The sequence below is a fragment of the Phodopus roborovskii genome, unplaced genomic scaffold, assembly GCF_943737965.1.
Source record: "Phodopus roborovskii unplaced genomic scaffold, PHOROB, whole genome shotgun sequence".
In the NCBI taxonomy this organism is placed as follows: Eukaryota; Metazoa; Chordata; class Mammalia; order Rodentia; family Cricetidae; genus Phodopus; species Phodopus roborovskii.
Window position 1 is genome coordinate 30376178 of NW_026125052.1, and position 21947 is coordinate 30398124.

The 21947-nt window shown below is 49.8% G+C and overlaps 1 protein-coding gene across 1 annotated transcript; it reads right to left on the reverse strand.

Moving 5' to 3' along the window:
* Positions 1–459: 459 nt before the first annotated feature.
* On the reverse strand, positions 460–21664 carry Prpsap1 (phosphoribosyl pyrophosphate synthetase associated protein 1). The gene is made up of 10 exons (XM_051181055.1): positions 21432–21664; positions 19947–19999; positions 15228–15294; positions 9061–9233; positions 7992–8107; positions 7597–7652; positions 6584–6729; positions 2797–2867; positions 1792–1938; positions 460–1097 (listed from the first exon to the last, which is right to left on the reverse strand). The coding sequence occupies exons 1-10, from the start codon at positions 21599–21601 to the stop codon at positions 939–941; spliced, it is 1158 nt and encodes a 385-aa protein (XP_051037012.1). The 5' UTR covers positions 21602–21664; the 3' UTR covers positions 460–938.
* Positions 21665–21947: the final 283 nt, after the last annotated feature.

Consider the following 21947-nt stretch of genomic DNA (forward strand, 5'->3'; position numbering starts at 1 on the left):
CACAAAGTCCTGATTGTAGGCTGGGAAGCTTCCTCATCGTTAAGGGATAAAGGAGGGAGGAAACCTCCCTGTAGCAAAACAATTGTACAAATGAAAGACTCCTTCCTGTCCAGCAGAGCCCACAAGCCAGTCCCCTTCCCTTCCCTTCCCTTCCCTTCCCTTCCCTTCCCTTCCCTTCCCGAGATGGCCCTCCTCTCTAGGGTGCCTGGCTGGGAACTGAACAGGCTTAAAGATACAAAGAGCTCTGCAGTGTTTGCGCATCTCCCGGCCAAGTGTAGACTGCAACTGTGATGGCAACTGCCGCCATTACTGCTCCTCACATGGAGGAGGCCCTCCATGCTAACCCGAGGGGATGGAGCCGGCAGGAGACGTATCTGATCCCCGGCCACCTGCATAGCACAGACAGGGTCATCACAATCTAGGGGGAGCAGGGAGCCCCGCAGTAGACAAGACACCAGAGAGACGGGAAACTTTTATTCGCAGCTTCCGAGAACACAGATGCTGAGACAAGGGACTGCTCTCTAATCTGATCAGCCGAGAGCAGACAAGGCGCTTCACTGTTGGACGGCAGCAGGCACAGGGGTTCCCGAAAGAAAAGTGATTCTCTGTAAGACTATCAGAACCTTGTCCAGGGGAGAGGGCATCCGCACCAACAGTGCCAGGGACACTTGGCTCCCTGACCAAGCTCAATGGTCCGCTTGCCTTCCCCAGAGCTGACACTATTAAACAGAACAAGCAAGGAGGCTGTGCCCTTGATTATCTTCCACCTCAGCATGATCAACAGGGCTGGAGGCGGCAGACAGTGAAGGCCGGGCCCTTTACCCGCTAGCTCTGCCTTCCTGCCTCCTCCCCACCGGCCATGTACACTTCCGTGATAACTGTAGTCTACTCCAGGCTGACACGCTGCTGTGTAGGTCCAGGGTCAAGGCAGCTCCAAGTTAGTCATCCACTGTGATGTTCCGGAAGAGGTAAGCCATGGACTCGCCATTGTGGATTCTCCGGATCGCCTCAGAAAGAATCAAGCTGATGTCCACAGTCTTTATCTTGGGACACTGCAGTTTCTGGAGCTCGTGAGGGACAGTGTTTGTCACCACCACCTAGTAACAAAGCAACAGAGAGTAGAGAGTTACTCCCGTGTCAGGAAGTAGCTAGTTACAAAAAAAGCATAGCTAACATTTAATTGAATGCCCTAAGCTCAAGCTCTAAGACATAAAACATTTGCTCCTTCACTGGTACTGAGGGATGCACACTTCACACACGCCAGCTGAGTGTGTATATATTTTATGTTATATATCATATATATATATATATATATATATATATATATATATATATCTCCACTGAGCTATAGCTCAACCTTGGTTTTCACATTAAGAAGAGTCTTGATATGTAACCCAGACTGGAGAAGAACTGTAATTCATCTCTCAAGTGCTGGGATGACAAGCATAAAATTCCATCTGGCCAAGGTACAGAGTTTACAAACTGACATCCACTGGCTCAGAATTTAAGTCCTGAGACTGCCCAGCCCCACCCAAAACTCAACTATCATCAGGGAAAGATATCAAGTATCAACTGTGTTGTCAACATGAAGATGTAAACAGACCTTTATGCAAATCCCAATTCCTAAATGTACATCTGCCTGAATGAGACTGCTAGCAAAAAGTACTGCTGGACAGGTACGCCCCCCTAGCCAGAGAGCAGCAGCTTAACCCTGAGTCATTTTATTATTCCTAGGGACTACAGTAGCAACCTGGATCCAAACTCAGTTCTAAGCCTTTAAAGCAGACTAACCTCATCAATGGAGGATTCCTCAATCAGACGGGGGGCTTCGGCAGACAGGATGCCATGTGTAGCCATGACATAGATCTTGTAAGCACCTCTCTCTTTCAGGATCTCTGCGGCAGCCACAAAACTCTCCACGTCATCAATAATGTCATCCTGCAAGGAGAGGGGGTTTCAACCACTCTCTACCCCAGTTGAGAGAGACATACCTATGCTATACATGGCTTCAGCACTGTTAGAACACATGCCGAGCATCCCGAGGGCAGCCAGAGAGATCTGAGATCTGAGCATCCCGGGGGCAGCCAGAGAGATCTGAGATCTGAGCATCCCGGGGCAGCCAGAGAGGTCTGAGATCTGAGCATCCCAGGGCAGCCAGAGAGGTCTGAGATCTGAGCATCCCGGGGCAGCCAGAGAGATCTGAGATCTGAGCATCCCAGGGGCAGCCAGAGAGAGGCGCCTCTGCAGGGAGAGGTCAATGGAAGCAGCGAGGCTCCCAGTCCCTAGGCGTGTGTGACACGGCAGCTCAAGCTGCCAGGGTAGCTCCCCTCCTTCAAACTCCTGACTCCTCCATAGAGCTGGCATGTGGCTTATTTTGTTCCAAGAGAGGGGGGCATGAAAGGAAGAGAGAAATACAGGGACAGGGAGCTGCTGCTGGTGTAGCTTTCTAGTCTAGTGGCAGCGGCCAGCATGCCCTCGCAAAGCTAGGCTGCACTGGGACACCCGGTCCCTTGGTGAAAATCACAAAGGGCCTGAAATGGAAAAACGATCAAGTGAGCTGGTCTGAAGTGCTCCTGAACCCCTGAAATGAAGGTCACGGTGCTGCACTGTCCTGTGGGAGCTACTGGGCTTTAACTTGTCAGCTATCTGTTAATTTCCAGTCAGTCACTTATGTAAAAATTGTTACTTTCTTAAAGGAGACTAAGTAAGGAAGGGCAATGGCACCGTCACACTGGGTCCCCACTGACCAAGCCACCAGTGTCACCTCTGTGTAGGAATGATGATGAATCTGCATACCACTATGATTGCAATGCGTCCCCCGACGTCTCCGACCACTGTTATCGGTGGCTTCTCTTTGGCCATCATCACTAGCAAAACAAATCACAAGACCCAGTTAGTCAGGTGACCAGATAAATGTAATCACAAGCTGGTGGCAAACTACAGCACAGATGATAGAACCTGGCACACACACCCTCCCCTTGACTGACTCACTCCAGAACCAGAGCTGGCTGGAGCAACACTGCTCACAGAAACAGGAGGCAAACAGAGAAGGGACTTAAATGTTTTAGTAGCTACAGCAAGTAAAAGGTAGGATCCTGGAGGGAGAGGAGCTGCTTTTGGAGGACTTGGGTTCCATTCCCAGCACCCACACCAGTTTACATCCACCCAGGTACAGGAGGTCCTATTCCCTCTTCTGACCCTCCTGGAGCACCAGGCATGCCAGGGTACATAACAGAAACACCCATGCACATAAAATTAAAGATAAAGGGAAAAGGTAAATTTGATATTTCATATAGCATACCTAAAACTGTACTGTATCAATCTATAATTAGTATTAAAATGTACTAAATGTCGCTTGTGATAGCCACCACTATATGAGCTCATTTTGAACATCCACCTCCTCTCTCGGCTGAGACTGTCACATCTGAGGACCCGAGAAATCGTTTGTGCCAACGGCCACCACAGTGCACAGCACGAGCGGGAAACGGAGCGGGGAGGCGTCCACCAGCAGTGGCAGCCCAGGCCTGTCCGTGTGTCCCGGCCAGGCTGACAAAGGAACGTGGGCAAGCTGCCCTGTCCTGCTAAAACCCAATTAGCGGTGGGGTGTTGGTCTCACTTTCTAAGAACCTGATTTGGAACTGCTGCCTTCCTTTAGATGTCTGCTCCACACATCTCCTGGAAATCAGGAACTTAACATGTAACTACCAGATCATTTTCTCATTTACTCTGAAGCAGAGGTTGCTTAGTTCACTACAAACCCTGCCTCTGCAAGAGGCAGCCGGGCCACAGGACCCAGCAAGTAGAAAGCTTCCCTCAATGCAGCTGGGAGAGAATTCAGAGACAGTCGCTGCCCAGCGCCCTGTAAGTCAGCAAAGCGATTGTAACATACACCATGTTGGTAAGCTGTCCCATGCTGTTTGAGCTCACTAAGGCTCTAGCTCTGGAAACATGGTGTCCCTACCCCATACCACTTCATATCCAAGAATGTTTGTATCCACATGTTCAAGGTCTGGGAAAAGGTGCCCCTAAACTGCAATGGGGAGGGAGGGAGGGAGGGAGGAAGGGAGGGGGGGAGGGAGGGAGGGGAGAGGGAGGGAGGGGGGAGGGAGGGTTCCTGTGTCCTTGCGAACAGCTAGGCTGTGGACTATCTACAGGTCACTCATGTTTGCCCCGTGGTATGGAAGTGGCTGTGGAGAGAAAGAACAGCTGAACTCACACTGGTCTCTGCCAGACAGAGTGAGCATCCAATCTGGCGAGCTGTCTCTCTGCTGCCGGCGTTTTACTTGGAAGCAGCACTGGAGAGAACCCTGCTCTGCCTGAGAGCCACCCGGGAAACCAGTCTTAACGGGGCTTCCCCTTTTAATTGCGTCTGTCTGTCTGCATTTATTCTTTTACTTTGGCTGCTATATACTTAATAAACTGAAATTATGGGTATCAGAGGTCATCTTCCAGGCAACAGAACACACTGTGCAGGGCTGATAATGTAGCTCAGCTGCTTGCTTGCCTAGCATGCCTAACACCCCTGGTTTGGTTCCCCAGCTGCCATAAAACTGGGTATGGCAGCATAAACACCATCTTGATTACTTGAGAAGATGAGGCAGGAGGATCAGAAGTTCAAGGTCACCTGCAATTATATAACCAATTTGGGGTCAGCCTGAGCTACATGTAATAGCCCTACCTCAAACACCAAACAAGAGAACCCTGGAAAAACAAGCTAAGTTCCCCCCTCTTCTGATGCCTTTACTACAGGGAAGCACTTCAAGAGCAGCAGTGGGAGAAAGTCCAGCACTAGGCAACCCCAGCTCAGGGATGGTCAGCCAGTTCACTCTGCTGTCTAAGCAAGAGTGAGTCAGCTGGGCTGGAGTCCTGGACCACTCCTGGACAGCCTCCAAAAGACAAAACCCTGGGGGATGGGTGGCTGGAGAGAGGCTCAGCGGCACATGTGTACACACACACACACACACACACACTCTCTCTGGGGAAAAAGGCTAGGCATGGTGGTGCACGACAGCAACCCTAGCACTTGTGTGTGTTGTGTGTGGGGGGGGGGGAGGTCTGAAGCAGGAGGACCTCAAGCCCAGCCCAGGCTGCAAGGAGACTGTCCTGTCTCAAAACAAGCAGCAACAACTGAAAAGACACCGCCTGTCAACAGCCATGACTCCGTAACTGAGTCAGGAGAACTGTCAGTAGGGGCTAAGTCTGATGAGAAGTGGGTATTCAGGGTACACCACTAACAAAGAGGAAAAACAGGAACTTTCCTAGAAGGAACCCTGCCAGGTGCCATCTTAACCAAGACGCCAAAATCAGCCTCTCCAGCAATGGGACATCAACCATGTGTTTCCTGTGGCATTCCAGCCAAATACCCAAATTTGAATCTAAGCATGAGGACATAAACATGTCCCTATTAAGGGGAAGTCTACAGAGTAACTGTCTGTGTTGCTCTGCAGTATCCAGGTCACAGAGACAAAGAGAGGAGGAGCCACCCTGGATTAAATGAGGCCACAGCTGAATGTGATGTGCAGGCCAGGCCCTGGGCCAAACCACACAAGACGGCCCAGCAAGGTCCCTCTTGTGGCTTAGGTAGCAGTCGAGGAGGCGGAGTGAGAACCCAGTGTCACTTGCACACTCACGGACTTAGTGTACGGGCAGAGCCACAGCTCAGGCTCGAACATCCACACAACAGGGTCAGACCTGAAGGCTGGGTGAAGAAAAGGAGAGCACATCTTTCACAGCCAGATAAAACGCCCAGCATACACACACACACACATGCAAACACACAAACCACCCAAGCAAAATTAAAAGCACATTACATACTTTTTATATAAAAAATAGACAAAACTAGAAATAGAAATGAAGCAACGGCCTGGCGTTGGTGGCGCACGCCTTTAGTCCCGGCACTTGGGAGGTGGAGGCAGAGGCAGAGGGTTCTCTGTGAGCTCGAGGCCAGCCTGGTGTCCAGAGTGAGTTCCAGGACAGCCAGGGCTGCACAGAGGAAACCCTGTCTCAAACAAACAGAAATGAAATAGCAGCCTTCATGGGACGGAGAATCACACAACCGAGCTGGCCCCGAGACCAACTGTGGTATTTCTTCTCCCCATTAATCTGTTTCTGAAGCATAGCAAAGAAGATTTTTGAGAAAAAGACTCTCCTCCTCTAAACATCTTAGGCTTGCTGCCATGTGCCCTTGTCAGAGTCTGTGGACGTAAACTGCCTGCACACTGGAAAGAGGAGCAAGTCAGTCAGGTCAGAGCCACCTACTAAACCAAATGGCAAAGGTACCCGGTGCCAAAGCCGATGTCACTAAGTACAACCAAAGGCTTTGGACTCACGCATTCACATGTAGCTGTTCACTAAAGCGAGACGTCATTTAACACAAGCTCTGTGCTGCCCAAACTGTAACCCTGTGCTGGACACCTCAGCTTCCTTATAAAAGGGAGGCAAGCCAGCACTGCTCAGTTACTTAGAAATATAGTGAAACATCACAGAGAGAGGGCCTGTGACCTACGCCTCACTGGTAACCTTCGCCACCCACACTACTGAGAGCTTCTCCAGGTTACAAGTGAAAACACAGAGCCAGTCTTACAGGGCAGCTCCAGGCCCGGATGCACAGTAGCGTTCTTGACCATGGGTGGCGAGTGTCGACCATCATCCATGTCCAGCTCTGTGCACTGAGCTTCTCCATGGATCACAGCCAGGCCCAGGCGCAGTCTCTCAGCATAGGATTGAGCCCTGGAGAAGACAGTGGTTAGCGATGGTGACACACTGATGGAAGAACCCCAGCCCTGCAGGTACCACTCTAGTGATCACAAGACAAAACAGTCAATCTCAGAGATTTCCATAAACCAGGCCAGAAGACAAACACCTCAAAGGCTACTGCTGAATTCTACACGATGTTTTTCCCCTCGCCAATATTCTATAAAGTCATTTCTAGACCTCTGTTCAAATGATACTTCATAAACGGCATTGGGTCAGTCGGGCTGGAGTGTGGTCCAGTTGGCAGAGTGCTCACTGAGCAAGACTGAGGCTCTGCTTTGATCCCCAGTACTATGTAAACAGGGCGTGGGGACACTTGCAAGGAACGGTAGCACTGGATTTAGAGGCAGAAGGCAGAAGGTGTAGCAGGTCACCCCCAGCTACAAAAAGAGCCTAAAGCAGTCTGGGATACCTGCACCATACACTGTCTACAAAACAAAAAATCCAAATAGAACCATTGCCTGAAAGTATGCACAGCCTCGAGCCGGGTGTTGGTGGCGCAGAGGCAGAGGCAGGCAGATCTCTCTGAGTTCAAGGCCAGCCTGGTCTACAGAGTTAGTTCCAGGACAGGCTCCAAAGCTACACAGAGAAACCCTGTCTCGAAAAACAAGAGAGAGAGAGAAAGAAAAAAAAAGAAAGTATTCATGGCTTCACTGTTTTCCTTAAACTTTTAAGAATTACATTTCCTTCCAGAGGAAAACTGACTAACACCGTGTAAGATGAAGCTACTGAGTGGTTGTGAACCCATGAACTTTTTACAGGCCACTATAATAGCCCTGGGTTTCCACACTGACTCTGACTTCAGAAGCAACCACAGGGGACAGAAATATCTGAAATATTTACCTTTTTGCAGCATCAGGAGACTTAGCTACAATGACTGCATTTCTGTAATTTGGAATCTAGATTTGGAGGAAAAATAAAAGAAAACCACTGAAACATTATTAAAAAATACTTAGATCTGGGTACTGTCTAAGACTGGTGAAGGCACTAGCGACCATTGTTCACACTGACAGGGGCCCTCACCGTCACCACTGACTCACTGCTGTAACATAACAGCACCGGCTGCCAAAAGACCGCAAAACCGTTAACGCCTTCGTTCTAGAAAACGCAAGGGTAAAAGTGCTCAGGGAAATACTGTTCTGACTACATGTCTATCTGGCAGTGGCAGGCACTGCGCCTCAGGGAGAGCTAAACGGCATGTCTGTGAGGACATGGGAGGTGTGCTGGCGGCTCCTCACTTCTTCCTGGATATACTGAAGCAGGAAAGGTGAGGCTCTAAGGTTGTCCACTGGAAAGCTGAAAAAGCCTTGTATTTCCTTTTGGTGAAGATCCATAGTGATTATGTGAGTTAAACCTGAAATTTTAAAACAAAAAATTACAAAGTTCTCCCCTACAAGTTAATGGCCGCAGTGGACATAAAACTAGATGTCCCTGCTTCCTCCCAGAAGACTGAAGGCAGGGGTTCTGTGAACTAGGGACACAAACTGTTAGTCTTAATAGAGCAGTACAGGGTGTCCAGCCTAACACCAAGGAGCCCGGGACGAAGAACTACACTTGAAAGGGGTGTGCTCTCTGCATTACCATCACCGGGTGGTCAAAAGAGAAAAGTCAGACAGGAATCAAAGCATGGACATGCAGTAAATATGGGACAGCAGTAGGAATAAAACAGGCCCTCATCAAAGACTAGGGGCAAAAAAAAAAAAACTCGCCAGAGGCTACGGCTACCTCAAAAAGGAACAGAAGCAGACTAACCTAAGACTCACAAGGACAAGTCTGAGACCCTGAAGTGTCCTGTGGCTCCTACAGAATGGTGTGAGGGCATTTTCAGGAAGGGACGTGGTGGCCAGGTCACTGGTCCCCCAGACCTAAGAACCAGTGAGACAGGGAACCCTCGGCCACTGTCCAATGCTGTCCCACAGGAAGCACGCACTGCTCCCTACGTGGGGAAGGAGTGTGAATTGCTACACAGAGAGGCAGTGAGAGATGGGGAGGGCAGAGAAAACCACCAACTAATGCACCCAGTTCAGGCAAACAGTTGGCCTGAAGCTTGAGATCACAAGACAAGCCTGCCAGCTAAAATACAGACGATGGCAAACTAACAACAAAAACTGATCAGAGAAAATGCTAAAGCATTCCTCTCTAGACACAGAGGGGAGCACAAGAATGTAGCCACTCAGCTCATGTAACCCTTGCACACTATGTGGAAGGAAACAAGATGTCAGTCATTAGTGAATGAGTAGAGAAACAGGTCCCAAACCAGGCAGGAGGTGGGACCTGATCACATCTAGTGCCCCTGCTCACACTCACCAGCCTTTGCCAGCATGGATGCCAGGAGTTTGCACACGATGGAGCCTCTCTTCCTCATCTTGCTTTGCTTGCTGTAGGGGAAGTAGGGGATGACACCGATGATATTCCGGGCGCAGGCGGTCTTCAGCGCATAGGCCATAATCAGTAACTCCATCACGGCCGTATTCACATCTCTACAACAGTAAAAACCGTCTTAGAGCAAAACCTCCTATTAATGGCTTCATCCACTGGGTGTGACAGGCATTTCACACCACACTGGTTTGTGACAGCTCCTCGGGAGCACAGGCAAGAGCAGTAAGGACGCTCTAGCTGAGTCAGGCAGTTTTCAGCTGTGGCCACCCAAACCTACACCAGTGACCCCCCTCATCTTTGCCTGTCTCTTCTGTGCCAGCAACCATAGTCACTGGACACCTGCTGGCACTCAGTCAGGGGTTCAGACGAAGGCCACAGCTGTCATTAGCAGAAAGCATTTTGTCTTTCTCATGGGGAAAGTGGAAGGGACTGGGGAAGTCGTGGAACTTTTCACAACCCGCCTTGTCCTTTCTTTGCCTGAAGCATTTCTGAGAAAGGCTGTCCCTGTGGGAACCGATGTTGCTCGGCAGAGGTGATGGACCCTTCTGGAAGATCTCAGCTCTGGCCCCATGTCTTTGACAGATGCCACACTCACTCTCAAACACCGTCTCCTCTGCGGCCAGCAGGCTGCCTGGGTGCATGTCTAGAGCAGACAGGGAGCAGACAGGCCGCCCATGGGAAGAGAGGTGAACCTCAGCACCACCCAGCAGAACCACGAGGCCGTCTGCAGGTCAGCCAGGCTATCCCCATCTCTCCCCATCTCCCCGATACAGGGTCTGTCTGCCGTCTACACTGCCAGGCAGACCTGGAAGCCACTGTGCTCACCAGGCTGGCGGCTCTCTTGACAGACTATCTAGGATCCAGCAGCTGCAAGGATAGCCTCTCACCAACAGTTTTATTCTGTAACATTATTAAACTCACCAAACTCCCAAATAAGATAATCACAAAATTCAGGAGACTAATGAGGACAAAATTTGAATACAACTTTGATTCTGAGCCAGGCATGAAGTGCACATTTTAACTCCAGCACTGGAAGGGGGAAGAGGGGCAGTGGACCTTTGTGAGTTCAACAGAGTTCTAGAACAAGCACATGCTGAAACCCTGGAAATAAATAAAAAAGGGACAAACCAACCAACCAAACATTTCTGCAGAAAGGGACACAGAAATAAAGAGGCAAAGATGGTGGTAGAGTTTCGTTTTTCTTAAATCAGATTTCTGGTTAGCCCTAGCTGCTCTGTAGACCAGGCTAGCCTTGAACTCAAGAGATCCACCTGTCTCTCCCTCCTGAGTGCCGGACTAAAGGCACGAGCCACCATCGCCCAGCAAGAAAAAAAGAAAAACTCCCAATACCGAGAAATTCCTATTTCTTTTTCTACAGGCTGGGACTTACATTTCCTATACAATGATTTTACTTTCCACTTTTCTTTTTCCCAGTAACAACATGTTACAAAAAATTAAATGCCCAAGGTCAAGCATGGTGATGTAATGCTATTAATCCCAGCTCTCAGGCAGAGGCAGGTAGAGTTCTGTGAGTTGGAGGGGAGCCTAGTCTAGTAAACATAGCAAGTTCCAGACAGCCAAGACTACGGAGACCCTCATCACTCTACATGTGGAGTGGAGTGGGGGGGGGGATGGGATTGGAGGGTGGGAAGCATGGGAGGGAGGGACAGAGAGGGAACTGGGATCTATATGAAGAAAAATAAAAAATAAATTAAAACACAAAAACAACAAAAACTACGGAAACCCTGTCTCAAAATAAACAAACAAAAAGTAACATCCTCCAGTCTTCAACCTGTATTGATCAGGAAAGTTACAATGGAGCCTTTGTCATGTGGCTTTATCCAGCGCTGAAACACAGGCAGGTTAAACAAAGGCAGTTTGTGGCTAACAGGGTTTGGAGGACTTGGCAGGCAGTCTCTGCTTTGTTGTTTGAATAAGAATGTTCCAAGTTCCTCCCGTTGGCTCCTGCAGTCATTATCTATAAGTAGGACACACTTAACTATTTCACCAACAGTTTTTCCTTCTTTAGAGTAACTATAGTCTGCATTAGACTCAGCTCTTACTACTCTATCATTTTCAATAAACAAAAATTAATTTGGGGCAGGGAAATGAACACAATACACTTAGTAAACTGCTTGGACCTGAACAACACTAGATATAGTCATGGAGTAGGGTTCACCCCAGCCCACTCCAACGAGACTGTCCTGTGTGGACTCTACTACATTGTGTGTGTGTGTGTGTGAGTGTGTGTGTGACACACATGTTATAACACAACACACATGTAGAGGTCCACTATGCAGGTCCCACAGACGGTGTCAGGCTTGGTGGGAGGTTCCTTTACTCACTGACCCATCTTGCCCCCTACATGTTATTTTATTTTTGTTTGAGACACTGTCTGTGTAGCCCTGGCTGTCCCAGAACTTGTTCTGTAGACCAGGGTGGCCTCAAACTCAGAGATCTACCTGCCTCTGCCTCTGCCTCCTGAGTTCTGGGATTAAAGGTGTGTGACACCCCGCCTGGTCCACATGGTATTTTTTTAAGATTATTTTATTATTTATTTATGTGTATGAGTGTTTTGCTTGCATGTATGTATGTACACCACCTGTTGTGTGTGTGTGCCTGGTAACCGTGGAGGTCAGAAAGTGTCAGATCCCTTAGAACTGGAGTTACGGATGGTTGTCAACCACCATGTGGGTGCTGGGAACCAAACCCCAGCCCTCTGCAAGAGCAACCAATGCTCTCCCTGCTAAGCCATCTGCAGCCCCGCATTAGCAGCCAGGGCAGACTCACTGTCTGCGCCACTCACTCTAAGTACTGGGATCACAATGCCCAGGCCTCTGTTTGCAGGACACAATGACAGCACCCTACCCGCACCAGCCCCAGGATGTTTGCTGCTGCTTTCGCATCTAACATTTTAAGTCACAGGAAATGGGTAAGGCGGTGAAGTGCAGACCTGAATTCAATCTCTGGGACTTACATGACAGAAAGAGACTCCCAAAAGTTGTTCTCTAACATGCTGTGGTCATGTGTGCACACAAATTTAAAAATGCAATTTTAAAACACATGGGGAGCTGGGAGAAACAGGAAATGCCTGGAGAGGTTGGGTTTCGCCTTGACAATGCCTAACAAACACAGGAAAAAGAACTGTGACTTTTAAGTTACCAAACAAACTCAGTGAAGGGAAGCGTGTCCTCAAGGCACACACATCTGTCCCCATGCTCCTTTTGCAAGGACAGTCTGGGCTACAGAGACCCCGGGTTTACAGACGTCTCCTGGCTGTTCCACCAGAGTGAGCCTCCCTGTGGACTACTAACTGCTGCTGCCTTCTATCGCTGCCCTGGGGTCACTCTGCCCTGCTGGATTAAATATTTGTTCTGAGCACTCGGCTTCCATGCGATACTAGAACACAAATTGGGTAAGAGTAAACCTCGACCTCAAAAGACATCAGCGGCGCTCTCTACGCTAAGAACAGCATCTGACTGGCAGCACCCAGGGAAGGACAGAGCAGACATGCAGGTCTGTGCTGGAGGCCTTCTGTACAAGGCACAAAGTGGTGAGCCTTTGTTCTTTTGGCCACGGACAGTGTACTGCGACTTCATACCGACAATGACACATGACAAGCTGGCCTGCAGTGAGAACTTCAGGGGCTTCCAGAAGACCCAGATTCAGCTCCCAACACCCACACAGCAGCTCAGAACGGTTCTAACTGCAGTTCCAGGGGCTCTAATATGCACTTCTGACCTCAGTGGGTGCCAGGCACACATGGGGCACACAGAAAACACCATACACACTGGTCCCTGGCTTCCTGACAAAATTGCAGCGTGACCCTTCTGCCTTAAGCTCCCAACAAGAAAAGAACAAGAAAGGACAAGTTTCAGGCTAGCCTGGGGCTACAGATTGACAGTCTCCAAAACGACGGACCTTGTTTTGCTGGACCTGGTGGCACACACCTCTATCCTAGGACTCAAGAGGCTACAGGTAGAAACTCAAGGTGGAAGCTAGCCTGTGCTGCATATCAACACAAGAACCTATGTCAGAAAACAGAAGACTGTCTTGTCACTTCACTCCTACCATGAAGAAAAGCACTGGTAACCAGACAGTGATGGCGCACCTTTAGGCCCACACTGGGGAGGAGGCGGGCGGATCTCAGCCAGTTCGAAGCCAGCCTGGTCTACAGAGCAAGTTCCAGGACAGCCAGAAATGCGTTGGGAGAGCATTTAATCCCAGCACTTGGGAAGCAGAGGCAGGGTAGCCAAGATTGTGATGCAGAGAAACCCTGTCTTGAGAAACCAACACCACCCCCCACCCCCCCACCCCCGCAAAAAAAAAAAAAGAAATGTATTGGAATAGCCTAGTAGGTCACCTGCCTAACATGCAAGTCTTGAATTTGATCCATCCAAGCACATTATGAAAACAACACTTAACCACTTTCCTATTCTAACAGCCACACTGAAATGATCTACAACCATCAAGCAGGTTGCTCACAAACTCCTCACTCAGCCATTATGCTAACCATGATATGTGCCTAAGCACCAGGGTCTCCACTGGGAGGTCACAACCTTAGCTCCGCCCCCAAGCCTCTGAGACTCCCAAGACATAACTAACAGAGGTACCCAGAAGGGCCGCTCATGGTTGGCACACTACTCAGCAGAGTGGCTTTTCCTGGAGAAAGAAAAAAGAAGTCAAAGCTCAAATTCCAGCTGCTGCCTCCCAATGCTTAGTGCTGCCAAGATGCCTAAACGAGTCTTCTAAGCCATCTCGCCATTACAGAGCCAGTCAGGGCAGCTGCCACCTCTGTATTTGAAAGAGGATTAAGTGGAAAAGCTGGTCTACCTGGGGCTGCCAAGCTAAGGCTGTCTTTTCCACCCTCAGACAAGGGCTCCATACTCTACAGTGACAGCCAAGAGCCTAGCATTTCATGAAAGTTGTTTTCGTCTCCTTCCCGCCTGAGGAACTCTAGCATTCAGAAAGAGAGGACAACAATGACAATACTGCTCATTGCCAAACAAAGCATGAACCGAGGAGGCCCCAGGGCAGCCTTATGGACCATCAGCGTTTCCTTAGTGCGTGCTCTTAAAGCCAGGAGGAGACAGAGGCCTGAGTGAACATTCCAGGCAGAGAAAACGTGAGAAAAGCTCAGTGTCAATTGGCTCAGGAAAGTCAGCTGTCTGGTGTATGATGGAGACAGACAGGGTTAAGAGCAGCAGACAATATCAGGTACACAGGGAATGCACACAGTACATTTCCTAATGTATAACAGTCAGGAAGCAAAACAAGGTACTGTGGCTCAGCTAAGATGGCCCTGTGCCTACCACATCTAGACATGGCCAGTAAGACTGCATGTGTCTCCCATGCTTTCTGGATTGAAGGTACTTCATCCAAAGCTGCAGAGGAGGAGAAGCAGAGGACCACACATCCGTTTCCCCAAGGACTGTCTTGGCAAGGCCCCCTCGATTTTCCTATATTTTAGACAGTGTTGGGGATTGAACCCAGGACCTTGCACATTCCGGGTAAGTCTCCACCACTGAGCTACTTCCTTCGTTCCTGCTTTCTTACTTCTGAAGGGCATGGCAAAACCATTGAGGCCACTGAGATGGCTCAGTGAGTAGACGCTTGTTGCTAACACCGATGACCCGTTAGATCCATCCCTGGGACTCATGGTAGAATGAGAACTAATTCCTACACATTGTTCTCTGCTCTCATCACACAGCACACGAAATCCCCACCCCACTAAATAACCATTTAAAAAAAAATTGGTGCCCCCCAAGACAAGATCTCACTATGTAGCCTTGGCTGGTATGGAACTTGCTATGTAGTGCCTATCTCTGCCTTCAGAGCGCTAGGATTAAAGGTGTGTGCATCATGCTTGGCAATTTCTTAACTTTGTGAGGCAGTTCTCACTAAGTTGTAGCCTGGCCTTAAGCTAGTACTGCAGTCTAGGCAAGCCTTGAACTTGTCCCTCTGCCTCAGTCTCAAGCCAAGCATGAATTTATCATTTCAAGCAACAGTAACAAAAATCAACCCTGGATTGTTGTTCACATGGAAAGGAAGTTTCTCAGAGGAAAACGGACTCATGGGGTGGTGTCAAGTCTTACCTGGGTATTGTCTGAATAATGAAAATGTCTTGGCCACGAACAGACTCTTTGATTTCAACTCTTGTTTCTGAAGGAAAAAGAAGTGTTCAAGTTTAAAGAATTCATGGTGCAGTAACAGACAATAGCTGGAGTAAGAGGATTCTATCTGCCATAACTAACTAACTAAATAAAGTCCTAACTAAGTAAAATACTCACACAGAGTGGCCAGGCTGACGGTAAAAGATGATAAAACCAACAAATGTCAAATAGCCCAAAAAATTCTAAAAGTGGCAACTTAACATCTGTTGGACAGCTGCAGAGGCACCCTGAGACAGGCCGGGTGCTGGGTCCCAGAGAGGACCTGAAGCAACGTGGTAACGACATCTCAGTGTGACCCAGACCGCCACAGGCTAGTCACGGGGACTGGGGGAATGGGGGATGGGGACGGGGGGGGGGGGGGGGGGAACAGCGGCCTCAGGGAAGCGGCCGGCACAGCAAGGGAGGGAACATGGAAGACAAGGAGCAGGCGGCCACTCGGGAAGCAGAGAGGCTGCGGGGAAAGAGCTGTAGCCAAGAAGCCAAAGAGAGCTTCTCCTTAAATGGGACAGGAGTTGGAGGCAGGTGGAGCTCTGTGAGCTCAGGCCAGCCTGGTCCACAAAGTGGGTTCTAGGACAGCCAGAGCTCTGTTACACAGAGAAACCCTGTCTGAAAAATAACAAAACAAAAAGAATCCCTGCTGAAGCTTTTTTGGGGCTGGAGAGACAGCTCAGCAGTTAAATGCACTGACCCAGGTTCGATTCCCACATGGCAGCTCACAGCTGTCTGTAATTTTTACAGTTCTGGGGGATCCAACACCCTCACACAGACATGAACGTAGACGACACACCACTACATGTGACAGGAAAGCAAAGCCGGGGGTGGGGTCACTGGCTACTATGAGAAGACAGTGATGGCGGTGAGTGACTGGCAACGAGGAGACACTGGAAAGGAAAAGCACACTGACTCAGGTTGTTTGCAAAATCAGAGTGCTCAGGACGTGATAGATGACTGGAGACCAGGGGCTGAGTGGGCAGAGCAGACCCCAAAGGGCCCCAGTCTGAGAGCTGAGCATATTAACCTAAAATCTGAAACCGAAATTCTTCCCAAGCCTGAAACCTCGGGTGCTGATGGCACTCCACATTTCAGATGATGGAGCATTTCAAGTTTGAAATGCATAACTAGAAGTCTATGCCAATGTTCTAGATCTGGGACACTTGTAGTCTCCTTTTCAGGTGGAGGACACTCAGCCTCAGGTGAAGAACACTGGCATCTACGCGGGCTTGGAAGTAGCTCAGAAGTGAAATTTCCCTGGATTCAATCCCTACAACTAGTCCCTCACCACGCCCCCAAAGATTTAGGAGTATTTTCACAGGCATAAGTGAACAGAATGGGCTAGACAGAAGGCTGTGGCCACTTGGACACTTCTGATGCCGAGAATGAGACCAGCAGCAGGGAGGAGTGAGGAGAGCCTCCCCGTCCCCGTTTTCCCCTCCAGCTCCCAACCCCAGCACCCACGCCAGACACTCATGATGCCCTTGCTGGTCGCTTTGGTACCTCTGCAGGCACACACACGATCTTACTCCTACAAGAAGAAAGCAGCTAGGGTTGAGAGCTCGCCGAAGGACACATGATGCTAATTAAAACATGTGACTTTCACATATTCTGTTAGTGTGCATTCCTCCAACGATCCATCCAACTGTCCACTGTCCTGACTGGATCCCCAGACATGATGACAGTAGGCTCCGTTTTGGTTTGTGAGGCAGAGCCTTACTTGGTAGTCCAGAATGGGCTCAAACTCATGGCAATTCTCTTGCTCAGCCTTCTGAGTGCTGAGATTATAGGCATATATGATAACACCTAGCTCTTCAATGTATTTTTCTGCAACAGATAAGAGCAGGATGAGGCGGTGGCGCACACCTTTAATCCCAGCACTCAGGAAGCAGAGGCTGGTGGACCTCTTGTGAGTTCAAGGCCAGCCTGGTCTACAGAGCTAGTTCCACGACAGGCTCCAAAGCTACTTAGAGAAACCCTGTCTCAGACCCCCCTACACACACACAAAGGGCGGGCCAGATGCCCTGAAGTATGCAGCTCTCCTAGATTACTACAGTATTAGTAGGACAGTCAGGTGCCTTCAAGCGTCCATGTTATAATTAGTTTTCCACACAACCCACAGGGAAGCAAAACTGGGCCACTAACCCAGTGTGACAATCTATACATTGTGATTAAAGAAAAAAAAGGAGAGAGCAGGACAGAATTTGAAAGGGATGTGTGTGTGTGTGTGAATGTCACCACTGTTACGATAATGCACGTGGGGGGGGGGACTCTTGACAAATTCCATGGCAGGTGAGGGTGACCCAAGGAGGAGGACAAACACGCCAGGCAGATAGAGCTTAAGTGACAAGTTTTATTAGAAAAGGAAAGGGGGGAGGGGGAGAAAAGAGACAGAGAGGACAGAAGAGGGAGACAGGCAAAGTCGGGGGGGGGGGGGGGGAGAGTGTCTTTCTTTTAAAGGGTCCTTTGCACCGCCTGCAGACTAGCAGTCACGGACGCTGGGCTGACCACAGTACCGCCTGAGTGCATTCTGCCAGGTGACGGGGCAGGCCAGCGTGATGCCTGGGTCCTTACCATCATCAGGTGTCTCTCAATGACTTTCACCTATGCTCCGAGACAGGCTCTTTCACTAAACTCAGCTGACTGACACTCCTAGGCTGGTTGTGTGAGCTCCAGCCATCACCGGTTTCTGACCCTCCAGCTGAGGTGACGGATGTACAGCAACCACTGTTACTGTCTCCATCTCCTTAGCTCCACCCCCACCTAAGAGGGCTTCCAGTCTCCTTAGCTCTGCCCCCACCTAAGAGGGCTTCCAGTCTTTCTTCCTAGCGCCAGACCGTGCATGCAATAATTTGATGTCCTAATACGTATAAGACACATTTACTGCGTAGAAGACAAAACAAACACTCTATATGTTCCAGGGCAGGTCCCAAAGCCACAGAGAAACCCTGTCTCAAAAAGGCAAGGACTAAGGATGCTGACCTCCAAGGTTTGAAAGGAAATATTCTGTGTTAAATTCATAACAGGGCACCAGTGAGTAAAAGCACTGGCTATGCGAACCTCATGACCTGAGCTCAGTATGTAGCACACACCAACACTCAGAGTGCACTCAGGATTTCGGTGGCTGGTATCTGTAACCCCAGCACTCCTATGGTACATGCCAATAAGCAGAAACAGGCAAGAACTGGGCCCCAAAGCTTGTCCTGACCTCCCCATGTGCACCACGCACAAGCACACCACCACTCAAGAAGCAAACACAAGCTAGGGCACTGTCCACTTGTAAAAGCACTACTGGTAAGAGTAAGCCACCTTCTGAGGTGTGATGCTACCACATGGCTAAGGCTGGAGGACCCCAAGTTCGATGCTTGGGTGATGAATTCTGTGTGGCCAAGGAAACAAAGCAAAAGCATGTTTAAAAAAAAAAAAAAAAAAAAGCCATGGGCATGAAGGTGCATGTTGTGGAATATTAGTTGGAGATGTGTTACGTTTGTTTATACTGTGGAACATGTTTTAATGACGCAGAGATGTCTTGCAATCTTTTATGCTGTGCTGTGTAACTCTGTAAAGCTGTGTTACTCGCCTGTCTAAAACACCTGATTGGTTTAATAAAGAGCTGAACCGCCAATAGTGAGGCAGGAGAAATAGGCAGAGAGAATAAATGGAAGGGGGGGGGGTAGGAAGAAAAGGAGAACAGGGACCCAGCCACATAGCCAGTAAGAATGGAAGAAAAGTAAACAGAACGGAGAACAGTAACAGCCCAGTGGCAAAAGATGGGTGGGGTAATTAAAGTTAAGAAGAGCTGGCTAGAAACAAGCCACGCTAAGGTCAGGCATTCATAAGAGTAAGTCTTCGTGTATTTATTTGGGAGCTGGGTGGCAAACCCCCAAACACCAAAGAGTAAAAATAAAAACCAACAACAGGTACATGCCCACAATCCCATGGAAGGCTAAAGCAGAAGGATAAGGAATTCAAAATCAAAACATCCTCAGGTACTTAGCAGGTTCCAAACCAACAACAAGGGTTGATCTGATGGGAGATGTCATTCTGTAAATATGTTTCTCATACTGGTTAATGAATAAAGCACTGTTGGCCAATAGGAAAGCAAGATGGGCGGGACTAGGAGACTAGGAGGATTCGAGGTAGTAACGAGGAGTCAACATGGAGACTGGGGAGACGAGACGCATGCCCCTCTCCCCGGTGAGATGAAACCATGTGGAAATCCTTAGATTAACAGAAATGGGTTAATACTTAAGACAGAGCAGCCGATAAGAAACTAGTAACTCGCCAACAGCATTATATCAAATCCAGCATCTCTGTGCATTATTTGGGGCTGGCGCGGCGGCGGGACAAGACCAGCGGCGGGCACAGAGTGTTAGGGTTAAGATACCGGCCACATCATGGTAGAAAGAGGGAGCCAACACCCATTTGCTGTTACTGGAGACGCGGAAGCAGGGTACCATGAGTGTGAGGCCTGGATGGGTTACAGTGAATGCCTGTCTAAAAGACTTTAAGTGGGAAAAGGATACCAGGCCAGAGTGGTGGCGCATGCTTGTAACCCAGCACAAAAAGCAGGGAGACCAAGCCAGGTAGGCTACGGAAAATGCTGCCTCAAAATGACAACAACCCCCCCCAAAAAGACTTTAAACTTACCTCCATTGGTCTCCTGGTACACAACAGATTTCCCCAATTCAGCACCAAGACGCCTATTACACAAGAAGAAGGGGGGCAGAGGGTTAATTAATCCAGCATTCTGGGAGCTGAGGCAGGGTTGCTGTAAGGTAAAGGCCAGCCAGGACTATACAAGACCCAACCTCGCTCTTAAAGAAAAAAAAAAAAAGTAGCAGAGTCAGACAACTACAGCACAAACTCAACAGATGAAGTAGACACTGCATTTATAGGTATGCATTGTTACTGGCATGCCATAGCTTTCTGAAAAATTAGCATAACAAAAGGCAAACCCACTACTTTCTAAAGTGCCCTCCCTTGGGCTTCTCACAGTCATGGGTGATAAATCTGATCCAATGCAAACAAACTCAAGCTTCAAGTCTGAAGTACTGTAGTTGGCCTACACAAGAAAGACAGTAATCAGGGTTCAGAAACAGGAAGCAAGCAGCGGAATGAAGAGCAGCTCTCCTAGACTCTCCTGAACCCGCTAAAGTCCAAATGATAATAAAACAGGCGGAGCTAAGCCATTTTGAAGCATGAAAATGACTTTAAATGTTCAAAGTCAAGTCTAATTTAAACCTGGAGCCCAGATACAAAGAGGTTAGCCTGGGCCACAGAGATCTTATCTCAGAAAACAAAAGCCAGGGATGGCCGTGGTGGCGCCGGCCTCTAATCCCAGTATTCCCGGGGCAGAGGCAGGCGGATCTCTAAGTTCAAGGCCAGCTGGGGGCTCCAGAGAAAGCAAGTCTCCTAAATTGAGAACAAAGGCCAAAGAACAAGTTAAACAACATGCACATAGGCATTAAAGGGGGGAGGTCAAATGACGCACTCTGTCACATATTTCTAAAACGTTTACCTTATAAAGGGCCACTAAGGCTCTGTATACCAGGGCTCTAGTGTTCTTCGAAAGAGAAGGACCTTTCTCGGCAGACAGGCGGGCCCTGCTCTGCAAGATTCGCCTCCATTGCTTCCCACCAAGCTCAGACTCACACTCCATCCCTGTCCCATAGAATCTCTCATTTTACACGTTAAGGTTAAACAAAACAAAACAACACAAACCAACCACGTCCTTCACCCAGGGTCAGCGAGGTGACAACAGGCAAGCCTGGGAAACACCTCAGGGCCCCAAAGGTTCCGTGAGGTCAGAGGCTAGGCATACACATGCATACACCCCCAAGCAAAGACTTTGTACAACTGATCACTTGCACTGAGCTCTCCCCGCTCAGCCCACGGTTCCCTTCTCCCTACGCCTTCGGTCCGAGGCTAGACCCCGATCAGCCTGTCTCCTTAGGGTGGGCTGCCAAGGGCGATGTCACACACAGAGCCACAGGGAACCTCTCAAGGGTTGAGAATGCTCCGCCGCCCCGGGGAGCATTTACTTCCCCAGGGGCCGGCCCGGAGGCCGCTCCCGGGTGCGGAAGCGGCGGCGGGGAGCAGGGGCCGGGCCAACCCGGGGACGAGCGCGCTTACTCGGTGATGCGCTTGGCCAGCTCCGTGCAGGCGGCCGTAGAGTTGGCCGAGAAGACTCGGTAGCCGGTGCGGGCGGCGTTCATGGCCGGCGGGGCGGCGGGGCGAGCCCGCGGGACGCGGAGAGCGGAGCACGCGGACAGCGGGGGCAGCAGCAGCAGCTTCCTGGGCATCCTCCGGCCCGAGGCGCGGGGACGGCGCTGCGCGGGGCCGGACGCGGGCGCAGCTGTGACGACGACAGCGCGCGGGGAACCGGGCGGGACCCCTGAGCGCAGGCCGCGCCCCTCAGCGGGACCGAGGCGGCGGCTAGAGCGCCCCCACCGCCGCCATCTCGGCAAAGGGCAGGGAGGTCGGCATCCGTTCGGGAGCCGTTTCTGACAGATGCGCCACTGATTCGCGTGGCCGCTTGATTTTGAGACCCTCAGGACAGGTGTTTTAAGTGCACGACTTTGGGCGCTGCAGCCAAACTTAGCAGTGGTCCCCAGACGTTTTCAGAACTTCCGCCAGGAACCAAGATGT

What these genes read in the sequence shown, in the direction of transcription:
- Prpsap1 (XM_051181055.1), bottom strand. Translation starts at nt 21,601, where the DNA reads ATGCCCAGGAAGCTGCTGCTGCTGCCCCCGCTGTCCGCGTGCTCCGCT. An exon ending in GTACCAGGAGACCAATGGAG is followed by an intron (nt 15,295 to 19,946) that starts GTAAGTTTAAAG and finishes TTTTTCCTTCAG; the next exon opens with AAACAAGAGTTGAAATCAAA. An exon ending in AGGAATCCTCCATTGATGAG is followed by an intron (nt 1,098 to 1,791) that starts GTTAGTCTGCTT and finishes CTTTGTTACTAG; the next exon opens with GTGGTGGTGACAAACACTGT.